The sequence below is a fragment of the Neopsephotus bourkii genome, unplaced genomic scaffold, assembly GCF_033783945.1.
Source record: "Neopsephotus bourkii isolate Nb327-2 ecotype Australia unplaced genomic scaffold, CSIRO-AGI_Nbou_v1 NB_39, whole genome shotgun sequence".
NCBI lineage: Eukaryota > Metazoa > Chordata > Aves > Psittaciformes > Psittacidae > Neopsephotus > Neopsephotus bourkii.
This window is the reverse complement of record NW_026900556.1, coordinates 839,440-857,550: the sequence shown is the minus strand read 5'-3', so window position 1 is coordinate 857,550 and position 18,111 is coordinate 839,440. Positions and strand designations below refer to the sequence as shown.

At 53.4% G+C, this 18,111-nt stretch overlaps 1 protein-coding gene across 7 annotated transcripts in view; it reads right to left on the bottom strand.

The window, feature by feature from the left end:
- Positions 1-1,468: 1,468 nt before the first annotated feature.
- MPRIP (myosin phosphatase Rho interacting protein) overlaps positions 1,469-18,111 on the bottom strand; it is a 73,476-nt gene continuing 56,833 nt past the window's right edge. For 3 of the 7 annotated variants that reach the window (XM_061346062.1, XM_061346071.1, XM_061346098.1), the window contains 9 exons: positions 12,390-16,250; positions 9,817-9,964; positions 8,403-8,520; positions 7,809-7,968; positions 7,585-7,704; positions 7,121-7,207; positions 6,245-6,407; positions 5,764-5,849; positions 1,469-2,094 (listed from right to left, as the gene is read on the bottom strand). In XM_061346062.1, the coding sequence (XP_061202046.1) occupies positions 2,023-2,094; positions 5,764-5,849; positions 6,245-6,407; positions 7,121-7,207; positions 7,585-7,704; positions 7,809-7,968; positions 8,403-8,520; positions 9,817-9,964; positions 12,390-16,250 (4,815 nt within the window). In that variant the 3' untranslated portion in view covers positions 1,469-2,022. Of the gene's footprint in view, positions 2,095-4,628; positions 4,695-5,763; positions 5,850-6,244; positions 6,408-7,120; positions 7,208-7,584; positions 7,705-7,808; positions 7,969-8,402; positions 8,521-9,816; positions 9,965-12,389; positions 16,251-18,111 lie in introns of all 7 variants that reach the window. The other 4 variants (XM_061346092.1, XM_061346082.1, XM_061346117.1 and 1 more) reach the window with 4 other exon arrangements.

Sequence of the window (18,111 nt, the reverse complement as noted above, 5' to 3'; positions counted from 1 at the left end):
GCACTGAGACTCCTGGAGAAGGCTGGTGGCTGATCCGATGTGGTCCATGTGGGTCATGGCTGGAAAGGCTCCTGGGTCCATCCAAGGGCACGTGCCTGCTGAGGAGGGAAGAGCCTTTGTATCCGAGTGGTTGAGCATCCCTCCTGCCCTGCTCCAGTCTCCAGGATGTCTGTCTACACCCGGGCAGAGATTACAGAGCATCGCAATGGGAGAGCATCCTGGTGCACCGCTCACTGCTGGCAGCTTGGCTGGGGATGCATGGGGCTCCTATGGGCAGGACCAGATGCTGCTACGACGGGCCAGGCTGAGCACTTGGCCATGGCAAGGCCACACAAGCTGAGAGCCTGATTCATGGTTCGATGAGGCCATCTCCTGCTGAGGGTCCCAGGCAGAAACTTGCTGCTCTGATGGAAGGATGAAGGTGAACGCTCCAGAATGGTCCAACCTGGCAGGACTGGAGGTGCCTGGAACCAACGCCATGGTGCTCACTGCTCCAGGGCTGCCGTGAGGGTTTGCTCTACGGGCTGTGCTTGTACAACCACCTAACAGCCCCAAAATCAGCCATGAAAGCACTCAGAGCTGCCTCAACCGTGTGTTAAGCACCTGATAGACAAGAGGAAGCTCTGCTCCATGTGAAGCCTCAGGTGCATCTTTAGCAGCCCAGCACAATGTGGTTGTGGGTCAATGAGCAGCTCAACAGGGCCAATTGGGATGCCAACGTGCCAGAGCACTGCTTTAGCTCTGCTTGGTGAGGCAGGACCAAGTGGCACCTTTAAACTCAGCCCAGGATGAAGCAGCACAGGCTCCCTCTAGGAAGACGACCTCTTGCGCTGCATCCAGTGCTGCATCCATGGAGCAGCCTCACGGTGCTGAGCTGGATGCTCTTAGCCTACAGAAGCCATCAGGACTGAGAAGGTCTGAAGCACAGAATGGTTTTGAGATCTTTATTTCAGGAAAAAAAACAAAAAAAAGAATTAAAATAGGAGCTGCCCTGCTGACAAGAAGAGTTTGAATTCAAGAAGCTGATAAAAAAGGAGCATTATATGCATTGAGCACTGTGCATTTTCAGTCAGTATCGGCTCTACTTCTCTACTCTACTTTCCTTTGACTAGGCAAAGGGAGTTTCACATGCGCACAGACCCTGGGATACACGGGACTCAATGAGAGGAAGGGAGGAACAGCAATAAAACAGAGTGCTGGGCTTGATCTAACAGAGGCAAAGAAGTGATCTTACAGCTCGGGCCCCCCAAAACACCACCTCCAACCACCAGCGAGATGGGAGGCAAAGACACGCCGCTGGGGCAGGCTCGATGGTGCCCTGGAGCATCTGCAGCTCCCTATCCACAAGCACTGCAGCCACCAAAGCTCCACCAGGCTCCGGCATCACCCACATTCAGGATACGGCAGGAGAATCACTTCTTGCATCCTTCTCCAGTGGGATGTCAGTGTTTGTACCTCCAGGCTGCGCTCCCCGACGGCGTCCCCCAGGCTTTTCCCCTCCTTGTAGGTGCAAGTAATGCAATCGAGATCCAATGGTTAAGATTAGGCTCCTGGCGTGCTCTGAGCACTGGGTCTCTTGACAGCAGTAAGGGCTGGGTATGGCTGACACCACCACCCAGGCCCTGCTTGCATACCAAAACGGTTGGTACGACAGAGCTAGCTTATTAACAGGCTACTGAGCCTTAATACTGACACTTAGTGTAATGGTTTACAGTAAAGGAAGGATTCTCCTACAAAGCGCCAAAGAGAGGAGTGTGTGTGGGGGGGAAAAACGCCCCACTCCAATCCCTTCCTCTCCCTCTCAAGAGTCTCTGGAGCATCTCACAAGCAAAGGAAAGGAGCTGGGGAGGCAAAGGGGTGGCACCATCACCGCGGCGCCGGGTCCCGTCGCTGAGAGGAGGGGGGGAGCATCGAGACGAACGACAGCGAAAGGACAGTCGTTAAGGAAGGAGAAGACGAACGGTGCTGGTGCTGTGCTGCCTCAAGCCGGGAGGTGCGCGTGGTCAAGCGGAGCGGGGAGAACTAGGCATTCTTCAAGTCCCTGGATTCAAAAAGCTTCAGGCGTTCTTGCACAGTCAGGCCTTCCTTCAGACTCTGGGAGAGACAAAAGACACAGGGGAGGTGGGAATTGGGGTACCATGGAAAGGGGGCGATGCTCGGGGAAAGATGTTAGGGACTGTAGTGACAGGACAAGGGGTAATGGGTTAAAACTGAAACAGGGGAAGTTCAGATTGGATATAAGGAAGAAGTTCTTTCCTGTGAGGGTGGTGAGGCACTGGAATGGGTTGCCCAGGGAGGTTGTGGATGCTCCATCCCTGGTGGTGTTCAAGGCCAGGTTGGACAGAACCTTGGGTGCCATGGTTTAGTGTGAGGTGTCCCTGCCCATGGCAGGGGGTTGGAACTGGATGATCTTAAGGTCCTTTCCAACCCAAACCATTCTATGTGGGCAGCAGGAGAGCAGCCTCGTGGTGGAGGGATTAGTGGGAAAGGCTAAGAGAGAACACAGGGTTATTATGGAGGGTGGTTATTGGTGAGGAAAGCCTAGAGAGAGGGTGAGATTGCAGATGAGGGCCATGCTGCAAGCAGGGTTAGCTCCACATGGAGAATGACCCGGAGCTTGCGGTGGTGATTTCAGTAGAGCCCATCTGCTATGCTTTAAAGCACTGTGCTGCTGAGCAGGACCTGCAGCCTGGTGCTCCCCCATCACTGCAGCATCAACGGAATGTGCATCCATATGGGATACTCCTGGCTCAAATCAATGTAAGGGCTGTGCTCAAGCAGCCCTGTAACTGCGTTCTTATTTCCACAGACAATCCCACTCTTTCTCTAAGCCCATTGAGGGGCTCTCCCAAGCCAAAGCTGCGTCTACTGCTCAGGGTTAGAGAGAGGACACACTCAATGCCTGCTTTAGGTCTAGCAGGATGTGATGGCTGATCCAATTCGGATGCAGCATCCAGACTGCAAGGCACAACACTCAGACAGACACCAGAAAGCCCATCCTGCTAGTCCTCAGCACGTGGATTTGTGAGCTCTCACTACACGTGGGCACCCAGAACAGGGGTAGAAACCCAGAAGCAAACTGCTTGCCCCTATACAACACCTTTAACCTGACACTACCCCTAAGCAGATGCACAAGCCTAACACCAACCTTCACTCCATCCTGCAGCCCCAAAGCTGTGGCCTAGGCTGGGTCATGATGGGCTTTAGAGACCACAACAAGGCAGGTTCAAAAGGCACTGACCTGAACGCAAAGTCCCTTCTATTAACAGGCAACCAGCTCCCCTTCTGCTTGTACTTCCCTATGTACAATCATAGCACAGGTTAAGATTTGGGGCTGGGTTTCTTTAATGTGTTTATCAAGGCAGGAATCCAGGATGAACTTGCCCCGAGGCTGTGCAGATTCCCATGGTTACTGAACTGCTTTCCCTGTTCCTCCTCCCACAGCCCCATGGATACAGAACGAAGCAGCACGGAAATGAAAGCACTAAAAGGGATTGGGCTGAATTCCCAAACGCTGTGTGCTCTCTCTTCAAAGGGCAGCAGAGCCTCTTGGGATGTATCTCAACACACGCTTCCTAAAGGAAGTTTACTTTGGGCCTCGTTAAATGGGCAGCAACCCACGGGTTCCAGTTGGTGCATCTGGTTTCCAGTGAGATGGAAGGAGACAACAGGAACCATCAGCCTGCTCTGCCTGCTGGTACCAAATTCCAGCAAATCCACCCCATAGGCACTCTCACAGCCCATTCAAGTTGAGCCTGATGAAAGGAGACTAATGTAGGATGATAGCTGGGATAAAGGCATCCTTCATCAGCCTTGAGGGGCTCTCCATCGAGCTGGGGAGCTCCCCTCCCTTCCCTAAGCTCCCTGTGCAGGTGCTCTAACTGCAGTCTTTACCATAGGCCAGGAAAGCAACTATTGCTCCAGTTACTCAAGGGTCATTAGGATCTGCCTCACAGCTCCCTCCTTTTGCTGGCTGAGCTCGGAAGCCTCAGGCCAGCGGGATGGAGATGCAATGCCAATAGGGATGGAGAGCAAGTAGAGTGGACACTGGGAAGCAGGAGGAGGAGGTTACTGTGTGAGGAAGACTCTTTGCTCAGGCACAGATCAACCTAAAGAAGCAGCAACTATGAGTAAAGGAAATATAGGGCAGGCCAGAACATCCCCTCTGCAGCTGAGACCGGGGCCACCACTTTACATGCTCCAGGCCTGTGTGGGAAAGGCATTTCCAGGCATCCCCAATCCACTCCTCATCCTGGCTAACAGCAAACGGCTGCTGCCCTACAAGACCCGGATGCTGCTGAAGTTTTAGCCCGAGGCATGCAGAGTCATCCAAGCATGCACACTCAGCATCCCACGCTCCCAACACAGCCAACAGGAACCGTGTTCCGTGATGGGTAGCTGTGTCGGGGAGGGTGGGAGGAGCAGGAAGACAAGGAACACGTTCCCTATGGAAAAGAGCTGCATTTCATCTGCATCCCGGGTACACTGACTGCTCGCCTTCCCCCTCCCGCAGTGATTAGCCATAGATAAACCACAGTCATTAAGAGTAGAAGGGCTCTGGTTTGCCATGTGCATGCAAAAGTGGCCGCTCCGGTGGTGGTGGTCTCGGTGGGTGCTGGTCTGTTTACCTACGTGGCAGGGAACCTGGACTCGGGTTCATTTCAGTTATCCCATGAGACCTGCTCAATAACGGACTGTCAAAGGAAGAGGCAAAACAAAGAGAAACAGAAACACAACGAGAAGCTCATCAATCTGGGTGCATTGGTACAGCCCCAGCCTCCCCCCCCGCAGCGATGCCAGCAGGCAGAGCCCATGCTTGCTCTCCTCTCCTTCCCCACCAAGCAACACACACAGAGCAGGTACCACTCCATAAAAGGGATGAAGTGGTGAAGGGAAACCCAACATCAGACCTGGCCCAGCAGGTCTGGGCTGCCTTGAAATGCATGAGGATGCTCTCTGCATTCACTCAGTGCAGCACAGCCTGTATCCCCTGCATGGGCATTGAGCTAGAAGCCTTCTGCCTGCCCAGCTTCTTGCTCCACACAAGGTCCCAACCACTTCAAACATCAGCATGAGACACCAGGTATCCGGTGGTGAAGGCAAAGCAGGCTTTGCCCATGCTGATCTTCCTTCAACTGACCTATGGTTAACGATGCCTTGAGCAGATTTATTTGCCCTTTTCATCCCTGTGGTCCCAAAGCAACAGCCAGTGTGGAACACGATGTAACTGTGGCTGTCAGCAGGCCAAGCAGGAGAGCTTGGCACAGCATCACTTGGCTTTGGGACCAGCAGCCAGAAGAACACAGGGCCATCTGCACTGTGTTAACACACAAGCAAAATGTGTGTTAAATAGACCCAGGAGCAAGGCATCGCTGTTCCACATAAAGACCAAAAACCTTGCAGTGATGAGCACTAAACCCTAGAATGATGTGCCTGTTTCCACCTGAATTTCAACTGAAAACAGGGAGCAAACACTGGCAGAGTCCTCCTGTGAAAGACCAAAGAACAGGGTGAACCTCATCCTTCAGGTGGGGAGCAACTTCACCCCTCCATCTCAGAAGGGTCAGGAGTGTGTGTGGGTATCATGGGGGGCTGCTCAGCCAACCATTTCACACTCAAAAGCTCACTTTCCTTCTCAGTGACTAGCACTAGTGACTGGGAAACTCCCAGTTTTCTTCCCCTTCCATTCCTTCCCACCCAGCACCCCCATTGGAGAGGAACACTGGGTATTCCCATCATATGGGGCAGGAGATCCGTGCTCACCTTTGACCTGATATTCCTTAGTTGCCGGCTAACACTGGATCTGTCTTTCTTCAAGAAATCAGGGTTGCTTTTTGATTTCATTATATCTGGGAAGAAGCAGAACAAGTGGTGTTAATGTGGTGCCCATTGCATCCCTGCAAGGAGCGGACCTGGGGCTCTTCTGCCCTCCCATCCCAAGCTGGGCCCAACTCAAGCAGTGCTGCTGTACGGGGCTCTCAGGGGGCTCCATTCTCCTCTACCACCAGGTTTTCCCAATTCACAGTGCCAGAAGGCTTTCAAATCCCATCGACTTCCCATCTGTGAGCTGGAAGGAGGAACCGCCACAGGAGGGCAGCTCCACTGCAAGGAGTGGAGGTGGGAAGCAGCATGAAACAGCAAAACAGCCTCAAGGCAAGTCCTGTACTTGGACTTATTGCTACACAAGGGCTTGGATGCCAGGATGCGTGTGTTAAGCTCAGGAAACCCACGGGGGAGCACTGACCATATCCCGATACAGTGGTGTTCACAGGGGATTTCTCTCCCTGAGCTTCTGTGGCTGCTTTCAGCTGCTCTTTCAACCTGCTGATATCACAGTCTGCCTTGGCCTTCACGATGCTCAGCTCCGTGTAGATGTCCTTGTACTTGTCGCTGGCGTATTTCTTATCCTGGCAAAAGGAACAAGAGCAACCCCATGGAGTCAGACACGCAGCTGGAGCCAAGGGGGTTGTGAATGCACTGAAGAGGAGCCTGGCAAATGCCCATGGAGGAAGAGCTGGCAACAGCTGGGGCCATGCACGCATTTCAAACACACCCTCAAAGCTGCCTCTAACAGTGGGACAGGGACTGGGAGAGGCACAAAGCTCTTAAAGTGGTGAGCATGGAATCGTGGAATGGTTAGGGTTGGAAGGGACCTTAAACACCCTAAAAGACCTTAAAGGGGAAGAGCATACAGCACTGCCCATGCATGTAGCCCCTTCGTTACCGGATTACTTGTCTGTGCTTCAGCAAAGACACAGAAATCCAGCAGAATTCCCAGAAATAGGCTTGGCACAGAGGCCACCCAGAGCAAACCAGATCCAGTGCTGGGAGGCTGGGCAGATCCCTAACACTGATCCTTTCTACCATTTAAATCTCATCTCATGTGACAGGAATAGGGGTAAAGCCCTGGAGGGATGTCTCCCACACGGTCTCCCTTGTGGGGTTAAGTCCTAAGCTGACACGGTTGTGGAGTGCTTTACTGATGACACCAAATGGGTATTCAGCCCCATGCAGGGGAAACATCAACTACTGCTTCAAATCTGGCTCTAAGTGAGCTGAAATGCAAGCACACAGAGGACCAGAGCACGTAAAAGGATTGCAGAACCATCCCCAGCATTACCCTCAGTGCTGTCTGCAGCTCGTCTTTGAGGGAGCTGATCTCCTGCTTCAGGTACTGGATTTCTGACTCTTTGACCCGCAGCAGGACCTGTGGGAACAAAAGCAGCCCATGTCCACACCGAAGAGATGCAGCATGAGCCCGAGATGCTCTCCCGCTATGCCTGGTGACACCGGGGCACAACCTGCTCCATAAGGCTGCTGGCTCACCACCAAAATGAGCCCTGGGTCTCTTGGGAACACGCCCAAGCTCCTTGCACACCCCTTGTTTTCTGTCCCCACTGCTTTGTATGGACTGGATCGCAGGGGACAAACAGGCTCAGAAGGGTGTGTGTGAGAAGGGAACATCAGGACTCCATAACCTCATGTCCCGATGCACTGCACGGAGCGATGTGGATGGCTGTGGGATGCTCTCAGGGGTCCAAAGATATTTGTGCTGCCCCTTGGGCACCAGCAGAGCTCACTCACCTCCAGCTCATAGGCATCCTTGCCCTGTGTAAGAGGCGACCCAGCAGCCTCTCCCCCGCCCTCCCCGGTCAGCAGGGTCCTCAATCGCGTGATCTCCGCAGCCAGGCGGTTATTCAGCTCCTGGGGGAAGAGAAGGAAAACCGTGTGGGAATGGGGAGCACGGCCACGGCTTGGTACCCACCGTGCTGCCACCCCCCCTGCACTGGGCACGGTGGGGATCTCACCTGGTTGTGGGCATTGAGCTCCTGGTTCTCGCGCTGGCACTGGCGGAGGGCCTGCCTCTCAGCCTCCAGCGCCTGCGCCAGGTGAGCGTTCTCCAAGCACTTCTGGGAATACTGCTCCGAAAGCACCTCCAGCTCCCGCTGCACCGACTGCAGCTCCTCCCTGTGGAACACACATGGGCAGCACCCTCCCTGTATGCACACTCTGCTGCCAGCACCCCGGGGCAACACCACTGGGATCTGAGCACTGGCACAGGGTGCCCCAGAGATGCTGGGGATGCCCCATCCCTGGCAGTGTTCAAGGGCAGGGGCTTGGAGCAAGCTGCTCCAATGGAAGGGGTCCCTGCTTGGAGCTGGATGAGCTTTAAGGTCCCTTCCAACCCAAACCATTCCATGATTCTAAGCTTGCTCTGGGCACTTGGGACTGGAGTATTTGCACACTTACACATCCCACATGGATGCATCAAAGTTAAAGCTGCTCGGCTGTTTTGCTCAGCTTCCACATAGGGATAAGCCAAAATCAAAGGGGAGAAAGGGGTGTCCCACATGTGTGATTTCCTTATGTGACCCAGTGACAGAGGATGATGATGGGCTTACAGGTATTGCCTTCGAAGGGCCTCGATGTCGGCATTGACGCTGCTGATCTGGGAGCGCTGGGACTTCTCCAGCTCTCGCTCCAGCTCCTCCCGGTGCGCGTTCTTCATGGCTTCAATGGCTGTGGGGGACAGCAGAGCATCAGCACCCAGCACAGTGCTGGTACCCAGCAGAGCATCAGCACCCAGCAGAGCATCAGCACCCAGCACAGTGCTGGTACCCAGCAGAGCATCAGCACCCAGCACAGCATCAGCACCCAGCACAGTGCTGGTACCCAGCACAGCATCAGCACCCAGCAGAGCATCAGCATCCAGCAGAGTGCTGGTGCCCAGCAGAGCATCAGCACCCAGCACAGTGCTGGTACCCAGCACAGCATCAGCACCCAGAAGAGTATCAGCACCCAGCACAGCATCAGCACCCAGCACAGTGTTGGTACCAGCAGAGCATCACCACCCAGCAGAGTGCTGGTGCCCAGCAGAGCATCAGCACCCAGCACAGTGTTGGTACCCAGCAGAGCATCAGCACCCAGCACAGTGCTGGTACCCAGCACAGCATCAGCACCCAGAAGAGTATCAGCACCCAGCACAGCATCAGCACCCAGCAGAGCATCAGCACCCAGCACAGCATCAGCACCCAGCACAGCATCAGCACCCAGCACAGCATCACCACCCAGCACAGTGCTGGTGCCCAGCAGAGCATCAGCACCCAGCACAGCATCACCACCCATCACAGTGCTGGTGCCCAGCAGAGCATCACCACCCAGCACAGTGCTGGTGCCCAGCACAGCATCAGCACCCAGAAGAGTATCAGCACCCAGCACAGTGCTGGTACCCAGCAGAGCATCAGCACCCAGGACAGCATCAGCACCCAGCACAACCTGCAGCTGTAGCGCCCAGCACCACTCCACCTAAGGGTATTCTGTTAGAGCTTTAGTTTGGTTTTATAAAGGAACAAAAGCAGGCTCATCCCCATGAACCTCCCACTGCTTCAGTCTGTGTGCCTGGCTTCTGCCCATTTTAATGAAGTCCAAACAACTGTCCCATTCCCATGTTTTTTCCTGGGCTGTGGCACTCCTCATGCAGAGCCCTGGGCTCCAGTGCTTTCAAGCTCCCTGGGGCACTGAAGAATGAATTCAGTGTGAAATTGGCAATAAATTAAACCAGAGGAATGACCAATGCCTTTATGAGATGGAACAGAAAATAGATCAGAACAAGAAGGGTACCAAGGCCTGGAGAAGGACCAGGAGATGGGTTAGGGCCTCCATCCACAACATCTCTCCCACCAGCCTTTTCCCATCCCTCTGTGCTGCTCACCCATCCCATGCTCTGCTCCTCTATACTGGAGCAAACACCATCCCCGTGTCCCCATCAATACGGAGCTGCCCCATTGCAGGGGATCCTGTCTCATGTCCCCATACCTGAGATGGTGGCAGCCGTCTCCTCTGCCAGCAGGCGGTCCTTCTCCTCCCGCAGCTTCTCCAGCTCCCGCTGGTGCTGCCGCTGCAGGTCCTCGATCTTCTTCTGGTGCGTCTCCTCCATGGCTGCAAAGCCCCTTTCACATGTTGCCTGCAAGGAAGGGACGAGGGGAAGGGGTTGGCCTGTGTGGGGCTGGCATCGCAGTGGTGGTGAGACCACCAGGAGCCACGCTGCAGCGGGTAGGTTGGTACTCATGTTCCATCGTGGGGATGCTCCATCATGGGGATGGACCTCACGAGGTCAGGACTTGTCCTGCAGCCACTAGACCCTACTGTGCTCCTTCTGCTCTCTTCTGCACTGCCTGATTCCACTCTGGGGTGGACAGCAGATGACTCCTGACAGCAATAGGACCGTAATGCCCACTGAGCATTGCTTCCAATGCTGCACAGGCCATTATCTGCTAGTGGAATTAAAAGGAGTGAACTCAGGCCAGGAGATGGAGCAGTGCTTTGGGGAGCCAGGAGTCACCAGGGGTGAGGATCCTGCACTCCAGCACGGTCCTTCTGCCCCAGATGCCTGCTTCCAGCTCAGCCAGCAGCCTGGCAACCCCACTGAGGGCTCCGAGATCCCAATGGACACACAGCTGCAGGACAGCAAAGCCACAGGCAGGCTCAAGCTATGAGCTGGGAAGGGGCACGCACTGAGGACAAGGTGCATGAGGGGCTGGGGGCAAACCTGATGCTGGGCACTGCACTGGGCTTTTGTCTCTCTTCATGCTACAGGCTGCCTGTATTTCCTGATGGATTCCTTCTGGACTCACATTTGTGCTTTCCAGGGGGAATTTAAGGGGGCCAGAATCACCCTCCTCCAGGGACCACAATGCTCATACCATTGACCTGCCCTCCTCAGCATCACTTTTTGTCCTATGCTTTGTAACCTATGCCTATTCTCACTGCCTATTTTCAGCTCTGGTGCTTTTTTTCCTCACCTTTAAGCTTTAACCCCAAGGCATTGCTCACTTCCTCAGCCTTACTTGCTTTTGGCACTCATAACTCAGAGCCAGAACCTGTCTGGACTTGTCTTGGAGTGGCACGAAGGAGCCTTGCAGAGTTCTCCATTACACCTCTAATGCTGGAGGAAAATGCTTCTCCATAGGTCTGGCTGTAGGTGCAGTATTTAATGTATTGTAAATGCATTGCTATAAATCCAGGATGTTTGAACATGTGCAACCCAGCACCTCGTGTTACTGATGCTACATTCTCCATGGGGTTCAGATGGGAAGAATCAAGCACATTTAAGCCTGTAAACTGGGCAGGTTTGCTATAAGGCTTCCTGGTTAGCCTTCTAGCCAAAGGAAGTCCCTCTGCTTCCTACCAAGGTGCACAGAGAAGCTGGCTCACTCTGCTCTCCTCCTGGATGCTTTCTGCCTTCTTCCAAAGCAAGAACATCCCTTGGTACCAGCACCAGACAGGGTGCCTGGCTCACAGGACAAGGTTATCCCTGTGTCCTGCTGACCTGAGTGAGGGGTGCAAGAAGGACTTTCCCTTCCTAAGGGTTAAGATGGAGGAGACAGCATTGAGTGAGCACCACTGCTTCACTCTGCTCTCCCCAGAGCACTTCATTCATACAATGGGATGCAGCAAAACTACTGCTCTCCCCAGGTTAAAGCCAGCTTTTGGCTGGAGCTGAGCCACACTTTACCCCCATCCACTGAGGATCTCATGGCTGGAAGGAAGCTTGCCTGTACTTCTGCTGACTGAAGAACTCCATGGAAGCCTCACCAGCACACAGCCTGCCCGCTGCCCTTTCAACCTGGTGTTGCCAAGAGTCCTCTGCCACCCTAAACCCACTTCCCAACTGGGAATGCTCTCCCAGCAACAGCAAAACACCAAAGCCAAGAGGGTTATTTGAGATGCTGCAGCATCTCAGGCCACTTTTACAGGCAGTCAGTACAGGAGGGGCAATGCAAACGATGGCGTTCCATCACCAATGGGTTCCTCTGCACCTCGCCTGGGTTGCCTGTAACTGTGCACTGTTTGTTGTGTAAGGACTTGCTGCTGTGCACCATCAGGGTGGTTCTCCTCACAGCCTCATGCTTTGCTATGGAATTTGGCATGGTTGTAGCTACTTTTCCCAGGAAAACATTAAGTTTCCATTTCATCCCGCATTTTTGAGGGCAGCAGAGACAGGCTGGAGATTTGATCAGATTGAGAAAGACAGAGTTGAGGAATGCTTTTAAAGGGAAGCCATGAATAAAATGTATGCCTCAGGTATGAGGAGAAACACTTATGGTCTTCATAATGAAGGAGAGCGTGATGTTATCAAGCTACTTCATCACTCTCCCTCTCTATACAGAGACCACCTCCAAGCATTAACTCCCCCACTGAGACCAAGCCTTCAGCAATGCATTTAGAATACCCAACCATGGGGATGCTCTATAGAGACCTTGGGGCTCACTTCAGCTTGCTGGCTCTTTAGGGGGATGGATGCCCTTTGGTTCAACAAGCAAACCCCAGGACCAAACACACCCTCCCGGTCACTCAGCAGCAGAAAAAGTGTTAAAACATATCAAAACCTTTAAGTTTTCAAAGTCTTTCTGGTATTTCTCCCTCAAGGTGGAAGCGTTCCCCTCCAGATGCTTGTTCTCCAGCTCATCCCTCATGACGTTCATCTGGGCCTCCAGCTCCTGGATGCGCTCCCTCAGGCCGTGCATGGAGTCCAGGTCACTCCCAGGCTCCTGCCCAGTGCCACCAGCCTCAGTGGGCACCCAGGCATCCCCATCACCCGGGTCCATGGCGGGGGACACCTCGGGGTGCTGCCTCTGGTACTCATCCAGGGTCTCCTGCAGGCGCTGCAGGTTCTGGCTATAGTGCTCCTGCAGCGCCTGCAGCTCCTCGCCATGGATAACCTGCAGCTCCTTGATCTTGGCCTGGAACTTGTCCTCCAGCATCTGCATCTGCTCCAGGTGGTACCGCTCCATGTTCTGCTTGTCACGGACAACGGCATCCAGTTGGTTGAGCCCTTCTGTCCTCTCAGCCTTCAGAGCATCCTCTGTCCTGTTCAGCTGCTCTATCACGTTTCGGATCTCCTCTTCGTACCGTCCTTGTAACTCACTCAAGCTCTTGCTGTGTTTATGCTCTTCTTCCTCCAGGAGCCTCCTCTGAGCATCGAGCTGGGCCACCTTCGCTTTGAGATCAGCGTTCTCCCTTTCAAGCATGGCAATGACCTCGCTGTACTCACCCTGCTGCTTCCTGAGCAAGTCCTCATACTCATCCCGAAGGAGAGAGACCGTCTTCACGCGCTCTTGGCAGAGAGCATCCATGCTCTGCAAGGACTCCTTGTAGGACTTCATCTCTCTCTCGTATTCCAGCCGCACTTTGCAAGCGGCGTAACAAACCTGAGCCTGGACAATTGCATCGTGGACCAACAAAGAGGAATACCTTCCAAGGTCTCCCATGCACGAATGGTACGAAAGACTCTGGGAGATCTTCAGGAGCTTCTGACAGTCTCTCATTGCCTCCTCAGGAGGCAGAGAGAGTAAGGCAACAGATATCTCCTTCAGAACGTTAGCTTTGTCCTTTAGCTGCTGGGCAAGGTCTTCCTGAATGGAAACAAGAGCTTCACCACTACAGTCCTGCAGGCTGCCAGTCTGCTCCCTTGTGGCTAATTCCTGACACGGCCCCATTTGGAGATGGCTCCCATCCCAAGAGATCTGGGTTCTTTCTGAAGCATCTTTCTGAATCTCGAGTGCTTCAGTAATCTGGTGCATAACTCTGTCAAAATCAGGAGTCCTGTACGCTCCGATGAGCTCCTCCAACATGCACTTATGCTGCTGGAGGGCTGTTTTGGTATTGTGGAGGTCTTCTTCGATGGTTTTTAATCTCTGATGAAAAGATTCCCTCATTTTCTGTGCAACAAACCCAAGTTCGGCCTTGATCAACGCAGCATCTGCTACAGCACTGAGAAAACAGGGAGAAAAGCCCAAACCTGTTGCTTCTGGTTTGCCCTCGGCTTCTCCTTCTCTGGTGCTCAAGTGCACTCTCAGCTCCTCCACTTGGCTCCAGAACTCCCCTTCCAGCAGCAGCTTCTTAGACAGGACGCTGGCCAAACTGATGGCGGTATGAGAAACATTCACTGGTTCCAACAACACCACCTCAGCCGTGCCCTGGATCTCTCTCAGGAGCTGGGATATCTCAGAGCTTGCGTTTTTCAAGGACTCAGCTATCTGGTTGATGAGAGAGGCCTCAAAGGCCACTCTCTCTGAAAGCCACCTCAGCTGGCCCATGTCAAACACTTCCACTCGCTGCTCCTTGGAGACACGCTCCTCTTCTCCCAAACCCCCTCCTTCTGGAGCAGGGCTCTCCGTGATAAGCCTTTCACTCTGCTGATACTCGGATGGCGCCCCTCTCAAGGCTTGGATTGCGTTTGATAAGGTGGTTTCCATGCTGGAGAGATTAACAAGGAACAAATCACCTTCTTTCTCCTGGTCGGATGTGGGTAAAGACCTCAGTTGCTCCCTGCACTTCTCTAAGCAAGTCAAGGCTTGATCATTTCTCAGTTGGAAAGCTCCCAGCTCGCTCACGTGGCTTTCTGTGAGCTTCAGCTTCTCCTGCCTCTCACTCTCGAGCTGTGAGATCAAAGCACTGACTTGGGATAAGCTGGTCTGAAGCTGTTCCCTCAGCTGGGACTCGGTGCTGGCCCACTGATGGTGGAGGGCAATGAGGGTCTCCTGGTTATGGCCGTGCTGGCTCTCAAGCTTCATCGTTACGTCTTTGAGCTTTTCCTCTGTGATGTACAGCTTGGTTTCCAGGGAGTGGATAATGGAGAGATAGGTCTCAGAGTCACTTGTCCCCGATGATGGGTAACCAAGAGCTGGCTCCGATGACATGCTTTCTTCAGACAGCGACCTGTCTTGGCTCGTGTCCGACGAGGTGCTGCTTGTCCAGTTCTTCTCCGATCCATCTGGATGGATGTATTTCTGGCACTGGATGCTCGAGAAACGGATTCTTTGCCTCTTGGCCCCCATGATTCCCACATCGGGCTTTGTTAAGGCTTTCTGAACCAGCTCTTGGTCCTGGAGCTCTGCAGCTTTGGGTGAGGAGTCGAATTCCTCCGTTTGCCTCGGGCTGGTCTCAAGAACCTCATCCTCCTCCTCCTTCAGTGCATAGGTCAGAGCTGGGAGGACATCCTGAGTTGGCAGAGGCTGCCCTAGTTGGGATGGATGATTTTCATCAGCCTCAAGACTGTGGCCAAGCTCTTCTGCCTCCTCAGCACAAGGACCTGTGCCTACACTAGCCAGTTTCCTTAGAGCCTCCTCCTTGGCCTTCAGCTTTATTTTAGTCTCCTCCAAACTGCTATCTAAAGCAACCATTTTAGCCAAAGCCTCACTGAGATCTTGATCTTTCTTCTCCACAATTCTCAAGTGCATTTCCTTAACCTGCCTCAGCTCTTCTTCCTTCTCCTTCAGCACCTCCTGCATGCCCTGGAACTGATCGGACACCTCCTCCAACGACTGCTCCAGGTTGCGGTAGTTGGTCTCTTCCAGTTTCAGCTTCGCTTGCAGCTTTGCCACTTCGTGATCCGACTCCGCGACCTGATTCATGAGCTCCTGGAACCGACACTTGATCTGATCTCTCTCTCTTTCGAGCTCCTTGATGTGCTCTGCCAGCTTCTGGATGCTGGCCTCCTTCATCAGCAGCTGCTCCTCCAACTGGTGGACAAGCTCGCTGCCTTCGAACTTGGCGCTCAGCTTCTCCTTCTGCAGGATCTCCATTTGCTGCTCGCTGTTCTGCAGCTGGATCTCATACTCGTTGGCTTTATCCTCCACCTCCTTCAGGCTCCGGATTAAAACCTGCTTCTCCCTCTCACAACTCTCCAGCAAAGCCTCGTAGTTCTTCTGCAGCTTCTCCTCCATGAGCATCCGCGCTTGCTCGCTGGCGTTCAGCTGCCTGCTCAGGTCTGCGATCCTATCCTGGAGCCGCTGCACCTCCTTCTGATGGTCCCTTTGCAGAGCCTGCTGCATTTCCAGATCCCGCAGCTCCTGGGTCTTCTCCAGGAGCAAAGCCTCTGCGTTCTTCAGCTTCTGCTCGCTGGCCTTGAGCTGGGAGCTGAGCGCGGCCTCGCCGTGCTGCCACTCCTCCAACTGCTCCTTGGCTTTCTCCTTTTCGCTCCTCAGGTCGCTCTTGAGCTTGGCCAGGGTCTGCTCCTTGATGGAAAGCTCGGCTGCTGCGTTACTGAGCCTCGCCTGCAGGCTCTGAATCTCGGCTTCGTGGTGCCGGATCACGTCCTTGGCCTCGGCGTAGCTGCGCTTCAGCGACTGAATCTGCTGATTGATCAGCTCTTGGCGCTGGCATTGGGCTTCCAGCTCGCTTTGGAGGTCCTGGTTGACTTTGTGGAGCCTCTGCCAGGCACCTGATGGCGAGGCGGCCACCTCGGTCTTAAAAAGATTGATTAAATACTAGGTTAGTAACACTCTTGGCTCTCCCTTCTGAGTGTCACACCTCTGGCCAGGCAGGCCACGGCAAAAGCTCCTCGCAGTGATTTGGCTGCTACCCACATGCTCCAATTGAGATGATTTGTTCTTGGCATAATTTGTATAGTTTGGTTTAACCTTTTTTTTTTTATTATTTTTGTTAAGTTTTGAATGAGCAACGACTGCTTTCCAGTAAGAGAAAAAAAAACACGGACCACAACATCCAAACAGCTGTATAGTAACAGGCTCAAAAGGAAAACAAAATAACCCAACCAAAAATCAAACAGAACCAAACAAGAAACACACGATGGGAAAGAAACACCAGCAGTAAAACAGAGACAGACAAGAGCAAAAAACAGGGTGAGAAGGAAGGCAGGATGGTAACAGGTTGAGAAGAAAAGTGCTTTCTGAGCATGTTTGTTCGGGTTGTGGTGGAACAAAAAGTGCACAGTTCAGGTAACACAGTCCTACCGACCCAAAGCGACAACAGAAAGTGAGGTGACAGCAAGGACATCACATCCCACCCCAAGGCAGGACAGCGGCGTGGCGATGTCATGTGTGTGCCTGCCAACAGGACTTAGCGGCTGCTCATCGCATGACAGAGATGTTGGTATGTTAAAGGTTAAGACTAAGGAGGATCTAATTCCTCTACCTGCAAAATAAAACAACCCCAAACCCAACGAAGGACAAAATAAAAGAGCCCGACAAGTGAAGGGAGGGGGGAAAAGGTGTGAGGAGGATGTAAACTGAAAGAAACCAACCTTTGTGAGATTCAAACCAAAGCAATGTAGCATGCAACGAGAGAAATCACAGAGAGAGAGAACCCATGCATGAAGGCGACAGAAATGATGTCTCTTGAAACAAAATACACAGACAGGAAGAGGTGAGAGAAGCACAGCGTGAAGCCTAGGAATTTGGCCTGCCTTTGCTGTACTCTGGTTGCTGATAAGGAAAGCCCACAGATGTGACACTCAGTTATGTTAAGTTATATTTCATGCTTTACACCAAAAACATGCAAGAACATCCGCCCGGGACAGGTTAGTACGTGACCCTTCCCACCCACCACAACTGGAGCCCGGGGGCATCTCCAGTCTGTTTGTGAGGAGCAGGAGCTCCCACTGTTTCTCCCAGTAGGGATATCCCATCCCAAGGAAGCTCAGAGCAAGAGAGGGGTTACACGAGGCCGGAGAGGCTTCGGTGCACGGCACATGCATCAGGGTGCGGATCTCAGTGGCTGCCTTATGAAAACATGCAGCATCATCTATGTCAGGGCAGTCCTTGGGGGTCCTTATGGGGCTGGTCATGCTGCCAAGGAGGGGTTGGGTCCCCCTCACGCAGCTCAGGAGGGATGGGTCGGCAGCAGCCAGGCTCCTCCATCATCCCTCCCCATTGACAACATGGGAACCTCTCCAAACCTAGGCAGGATGGAGGTGGGGACCACAGTTCAGAGGGATGCTTGCCCACAGTGTGGGGCTGCAGGAACACCCCCGGGATTCCATTCCTCCACCCCAGCAGGGTTTGGTGGGGTTACTCCCTTCTGCACCAGGACTTTAATCCCTCTGCTCTCAGGGAAACACAAGGGAAATCCCCAGAACAATGAAACTGGAGCAAGCAAAAGCCTCCAGCCCTTCCAAAAACCCTTTCCAACTTGTAAGTCACAGCCTGGGTCACTTCTCACTGCAGTGATGACTTCTCAGCCTTTCTGCAGCCTTCCTCCTTGTATCATATGGCCAACTTCAACTCAGCCAATCTGATGATGGATTCAGCATCCAGCCTTTAGCCCCATTCCCTGATTTCTCCCAGGCTCCAGGCAAAGGAAGGCCTT